At 44.2% G+C, this 6,363-nt stretch overlaps 1 protein-coding gene across 3 annotated transcripts; it reads left to right on the top strand.

Moving 5' to 3' along the window:
- Positions 1-420: 420 nt before the first annotated feature.
- LOC143764869 (uncharacterized) lies at positions 421-5,619 on the top strand. 3 transcript variants are annotated; one of them, XM_077250920.1, is made up of 2 exons: positions 421-569; positions 3,262-5,618. In XM_077250920.1, the coding sequence occupies exon 2, from the start codon at positions 3,334-3,336 to the stop codon at positions 5,302-5,304; it is 1,971 nt and encodes a 656-aa protein (XP_077107035.1). In that variant the 5' UTR covers positions 421-569; positions 3,262-3,333; the 3' UTR covers positions 5,305-5,618. The 3 variants fall into 3 exon arrangements, with proteins under 3 accessions (XP_077107035.1, XP_077107036.1, XP_077107034.1); XM_077250921.1 differs by lacking the exon at positions 421-569 and adding an exon at positions 613-856 and having other exon boundaries at positions 3,262-5,619; XM_077250919.1 differs by lacking the exon at positions 421-569 and adding an exon at positions 870-1,015.
- Positions 5,620-6,363: the final 744 nt, after the last annotated feature.

Here is a 6,363-nt window from a genome sequence, read left to right as displayed (position 1 = left end):
ATTCTGCCGTCTCACCACCACCCGAGCTGCCGCCTCACCACCACCAGAGCTGCCACTCCCCCAACCTTCTGTCTCTTCCCCATTATCCCATAGAATGTAAGTCCACAAGGACAGGGTCCTCTCCCCTCTGTACCACTCTGTCATTGTAAATTTGTTTAGTGTAAACGATATCTATAACTCTGTATGTAACCCCTTTCTCCTGTACAGCACCATGGAATTAATGGTGCTATATAAATAGATAATAATTTGTGAGACTACTGTGGTGAGTCAAGCACAGACAATGGGAGGGTAACTATGGGGGATAAAAAGTAAAAAAAGGAGCAGCACTTATAATACTGAACTGCAGTTCTCATTGTAGTCGGCAGGGGGAGACAAGACTTCATATGATAGTGACATCATGAAAGGTCCTTTCGCTAATAGTCTAAATTAATAGTCTAGAGTTTTCTGCACGTGACTCATCACATGATTATGACATCGTCAAAGGTCCTTTAGCTCCCCGGACTCTGGAGTGCACGATCCTCCCTGGAGCCCATCCTTTCTAGCCAGTTCCCCGGGGAAGAGCCCAGAAGGTACGTCCTCCTCCTCGCGCCGTCCACTTCCCGGACACGTGACTGATCACATGTCTGACATCATCTAAGGTCCTTTCCACTACTAGCCACAAGCCGCTGCACAGAAGACGCGCACCCAGCAGTTCCCATGGAGCAGCTATGGCCGGGAGGCCCCGGCGTCCCTGTGTCCTCAGCGGCCCTGCACACAACTACTAAGTAGCTGAACTATAGGGAGGACGGCCGGCCATATTCCCACTGGCCCCATAACGTGTCGGTCCGGAGAAGAGGCAGGGGCGTGTCCTGGACAGGTAAGCTCCGCCCCTCTCAGGGCTCCACAGTGCGCAGCGCTGGGAATGCTGGGACTCTGGTGTCAGATTCTGCGCACTGCTCCCTGTGTGGGGCTGATGCCGCCCGTGTTACCCAGCCAGCACCTGCCCCGATCCCTGGGAACTCCGGAAATCACACATGTAAGTGGTGGGCTGCCATGGTGCTCATCCTACTGCCGGCTTCATCGGAGCACTTGTTAGTTACTGTATAGTCTATGTAAGAAACCAAGAGGTCGCCAGTTCAAGCCCCCATGAGGATTGTAGGAGATCTGCAGTACAGCTGCTTAGTTAGCGGCGCCCCCCTCCGGCTGACGGACAGGTCATTGCTCAGGTACATGGTCGCTGACCTGTTGGTCAGCCAGGGGAGGGCGCTAGTGTAGCAAATACATTTGTGAGTGCAAATTCTCTTCCCAATGCCCTTCCAGAGTGAGCTTCAAACGCGGCTTCTGGCTGCTGACGCATCACTTTGGAGTCGTAAAGGGCTCAGCGGGCTCATCATATAAAGGGTTACACGGTCACGGTTTGGGGCAGGCGAGGGTGCTAAAAGATTTTGTTTTTTGCAAAGTCCAGGATGAAAAAGCGTATTCGAGCCCAGTGTTCGGCAGCCCCTAGGGAATGAATGGTTGTGCTTACACGCTACTGATCGGTGTGGGTCCCATCGGCCAGACCCTCACTAATCAACAAACTATGACATATTCTGTGGCTAGGTGACAATTTCTTTTCATTGAACCATACCTTTTACACTGGTTTTTCCACATAATGAATGCATTAAGAAAACCTGCCAAGTTGTTGCTTTCCTTCTCTTTCTCCCATGAAACCGTTATTAAATATTAATCATCATATTATAAGTAAAATCAAATAATGCCATTGAAGAAGGCAACTCATTCCTCAAAAAATCAGCCACTCAAATGGCAATGTCGACATAAAAAGAGACGTGACTCTCGGAAGGCGAGGATGAAAATGCATCACAAAGACCACTTGACACATTTAAAGTCGACAGAACTGACTATGTATTATGTATGGGGGATTATTCTGATATTCCCTGAGCAGAACTTGTCTGGGGAAAGATCAGCCCAATCCTTTTGTTTTCCTGGAAGATAAGTGACCGCCAGTCATGTCTGCCACTGCTCACTCCGCTGTCCCACTGAAAACACATAAGCTTGCGACAAAGCCAAGCAGTCTTGTATGGAGGAGTCGAGAAAGCTATCTCTCCAAATTGCATAGACACGATTAAAAGGGCTGTCTCTGGTCTAGCTTAGTGTACTGGGTCCCCCCTCCACATCCCCCAAGCCTTCTGAAAATGATGAATAACCTTTCAGCATCCTCCTCAGTATGTAATTAATGGATATGCTCAAGGATTCCCTTGCAGTTTCCTTCTATAAAAAAGTGTAAGGACAAAATAGAGACTAGAGCACATACTCTGAACTACATTTGATAAAATGGCATCCGCCCCAATTTTCCTTTTAGGGTACGTGCCCACGATCATGAATTGCTGCAGGTTGGACGCTGCGTATTTATGTAGCATCAAACCCACAGTTACTAGATGTTACAGCAACATGGATTGGATTTCTAGAAATCCCATGTCCACTATGTGTGCATAGACGCCTACGGATCACCTGCAGAGATGGACATGCGGAGGGTCTTTAAAACCGCAGCATGTCAATTTCTCTTGCAGTGACGCTAGACTCTGCAACAGAAATTTCACCAACGGAATGTACTGGACGCGGTGTAGCTGTACAGTTCAGTAATCACATGTGGATTTACCTGTGTTCAATAGACGGCAACGCTTTGGACGCAGCGAACAATACATTGTGTCCAAAGCGCTGCTACATCCGAGTTGTGGAAACATAGCCTTATTCTTATGCCAAAGCTAGACCTTTTTGTAAATGAATGTTGCCAACGTGCTGTGTTCTTAAGCCTGTAGTATTGTGCGTCAATCTGTACATTGTCTATGAACCTACTCATAGGCCTGGCATCATTCAGTTCACCTACATTGTAGTTGCTCTATTCTTTCCAGGGCATTCCTGATTTGGGCTCGAGGAGGAAAGGGTACATGTGATAATATAGAGCTTGGGCTGAAATGATAAAAGTGAGCACTGTAACAATTTTCAGTGAATATTAACAGTTGATATTGACTCACAGTGCATTTATGGTTGGCCCATTGGTTCCGGCACCTTTCAGTGAGAGCGATGTGGACACCAGTAGCTCCGATGTTCTCTCCACAGTTCCTGCCAGTTTTTCATGAATGCTAGGTCAGAGATTTACTAAGCTAAAAGCACTGGTGGCTTAAATGTTCACAAAATAATTGTCCAAAGTAAGGGTCGGGGGAAGATGAAGAAGTTCATATAACTTAATATTGAATTAATGCATTTTTTTTACCCTGACAGATGTATTCAACACTGGAATCCCATCATGAGGGTACTTCATCATCTCGCCCAACTACTGGTGTTTTTCTGTAAATGGAAAATCTTAGAATACACCCAAATAGGATGCAAAGCTCTGTGAGGATGGTGACCAAGCAGGTCGCTTTATTTAAAGATCACAATGTCACAGAATCCAACGTGGCTATATTGGTAAATGATCCAAGGCAATGTTCATCTGTATTTATCAAGGGGGAACCAGCCTCATGCGATGCAAGTAACCCTACTGACACTGCTGAATATGCAATCACAGAAAGTAAATGGCGAGGTGAACCTGCTGACATGAAGGAGGAACCTACCTCATGTGATATTCAACAACTCGAGGACAATGCTGTCTACACACCCAAAGATCATACACAAGATTCATCTACTGATATCAAGGAGGAGCATGCTGTATATGACATAGAGAATTCCATTAATGCTGACAGTTGTACCCCCGCTGATTACAGGCCAGATCTGTCTTCTCATATGAAGGAAGAAACCGACCCAAGTCATGATGGAAGTCTCATCAATGCTGACCTTTCTAAACCTTTGCATCATGTAGAACAGGACCCCGTTGAAATGAAAGAGGAGCCAGTTTCTCATGATGGAAGAATTATATCTGTCCACTGTAGTGATAAATCAATAGATCATACACACGAATATTTACAGGCTAATGTTAAGGAGGAATCTGATTTTAGAGAAGCGTCAAATAATGCTATTTCAACCGTATGTTCTCACATAAAGGAGGAACCGGATTCATTCACTGAAAAATATACAACGGACCAGAACTTAATTGTGCCTAGAAATAATACAGTTTCTTCAAATTTTCAGAGGAATGAAGTCAAGCAGGAAAACTTTATCGCTCTCAGTAAGCAGAGTGGAAGGAATGAAGACTGTGAATTTATATGTGTTGAATGTGGAAGAAGTTTTAATGATATCACAGCTCTGGGAAAACATCAGCGACATCATGTGAAACAGAAAGTGTTTCACAATTATGAATCTGAAGACATCCAGCCTCCAAGCCAATGTGAATGTCCAGAATGTGGTAAAAATTTCCAGACAAATTGCCAACTACTTGTCCATCAAAGAAGCCACATTAGAGAAAAGTCATTTAAGTGCAGTTTTTGTGGAAAGCGGTTCTCTGAGAGGGGAAAGTTAGTCCGGCATGAACGAATTCACACTGGTGAGAGGCCATATGCCTGCTTGGAGTGTGGTAGACCGTTTGCTGAGAAAGGCAAGCTGGCCAGGCATCAAAGAACTCACCGAGGTGAAAAATGCTCAGATTGTGGAAAGCATTTTCCAGGTGATACCCAACTAGCTATACATCAACGAATTCACAGAGGAGAGAAACCATATGAGTGTTCAGAGTGTGGCAAATGTTTCCAAAACAATGAACAACTTGTGGTGCATCAAAGAACCCACACGGGTGAAAAACCTTATGAATGTACCCAGTGTGGAAAACGGTTTACAGTCAAAGGAAAACTAGTGAGACATAGAAGGACTCACACTGGTGAACGGCCATTTGAATGTTCTGAATGTGGAAAATGTTTTGCAGAGAGTGGAAAGCTTTCTAGGCACCAACGAACCCACTTGAGCGAGAAACAATTTCGTTGTTCTGAATGTGGTAAAGATTTGAGCAATAAGCTGTCCCTCATCATTCATCAGAGAATACACACAGGGGAGAAGCCATATGTTTGTTCCCATTGTGGTAAATGCTACACCTATAAGTCCTCTCTAACGAAACATCTGAACATTCACTCACAGAAGAATCAGTACACCTGTACCGAATGTGGGCGACGTTTTAGCGAGAAAAGGAACTTGGTAAGGCATTACCGTTCTCACACAGGAGAGAAGGAGTTTCTATGTTTGGAATGTGGCAAAAATTACAGTGACAAATCATCACTAGTCATCCATCAGAGGATTCATACTGGGGAGAAGCCATATGTTTGTTCATACTGTGGAAAATGTTACAGTGACAAGTCTTCTCTAGGTAAACATGAGCGACTTCACAGGGAAGATAAATTGTAGAATGGCTTCTAAGTGACGAGAGCCGGATCAAGACCAGATGAAGACTGGTAAATTAATATCAAGAATGCTTTTACATCACAAAGGCAGTCAGTTCTTTGAACCTGGTCATTTGTTGTGATGCTTTCTTTATCAGGGACACACAATTTTATTCATTGACACTGTTAAGATGGGTGGAACTTTGGACAATCCCAAAAATAGATAGCACATAGTTGTCAATTCTAAAACCTAATGTAAGCACGGCAGGCTTTGTTTAGCCTATTCAAAATAGTTAAAATAAAAATGGAAGTAAGGCTGTGCAAGAAGAATAGAGGAATGGTTTGTGTTGGGTTTTCTTTTATGGAGAAAATGCATACAAAATTCTAAGGTATTTATATGCATAAGCTGATGTATGTACATGAGGGTATTCACACATTATACAATGCTGGAAAGGCATAAAGGGATGTGTGCTAAAATACTTATTGCCCTGATCCTAGTGGTGAAAATGTGTTCTATTTAGTGTGCTGCAGGAGAGTTGCTGAAGCAGATCACGGTGGGGCTCTTCTTTTACAAGTGCTGTCCATGGTTTTCACATATACCACTTGTACTTATGATATTCTATGGGGCTGTGCTCATGTCCCATTTTTTTCTAAGACTAAGTAGTGTGTGGAAAATATTGGAGACATATTCGATTTTGATCTGAGTGTCTGAACAAAATCAGCAATGCAGGTGTATGGGTCTGTGAAAAAAAAAATGGGACTGACATCTGATATGGTCGAATTTTCACTGACTGTCACATAGAAGCTGGAGAACTATTTTTTTTCTCTCCATATCCGAGAAAAACTGATGCCACTCTGATCAAAATACCATATTTTGCGGAGTATAAGACACACCGAGCCATAAGATACACCCCAAATCAGGAGACAAGACTTCAATCTGCGAATGTGCTGCCACCGTCGGCCATTTTCCCGCAGTCCACCGCACGGAAATCATTGGGAAAAGGGAACTCGCCAACATCTTATGAGAGCCCAGGGCCCACAGCATTGCCCCACTCCTGCCGCTGCCGACCTCCTGTGATGCCGC

The sequence above is a fragment of the Ranitomeya variabilis genome, chromosome 4, assembly GCF_051348905.1.
Source record: "Ranitomeya variabilis isolate aRanVar5 chromosome 4, aRanVar5.hap1, whole genome shotgun sequence".
Lineage (NCBI taxonomy): Eukaryota > Metazoa > Chordata > Amphibia > Anura > Dendrobatidae > Ranitomeya > Ranitomeya variabilis.
The sequence above is the reverse complement of the archived record's forward strand: the minus strand, read 5'-3'. Positions and strand labels throughout refer to the sequence as shown.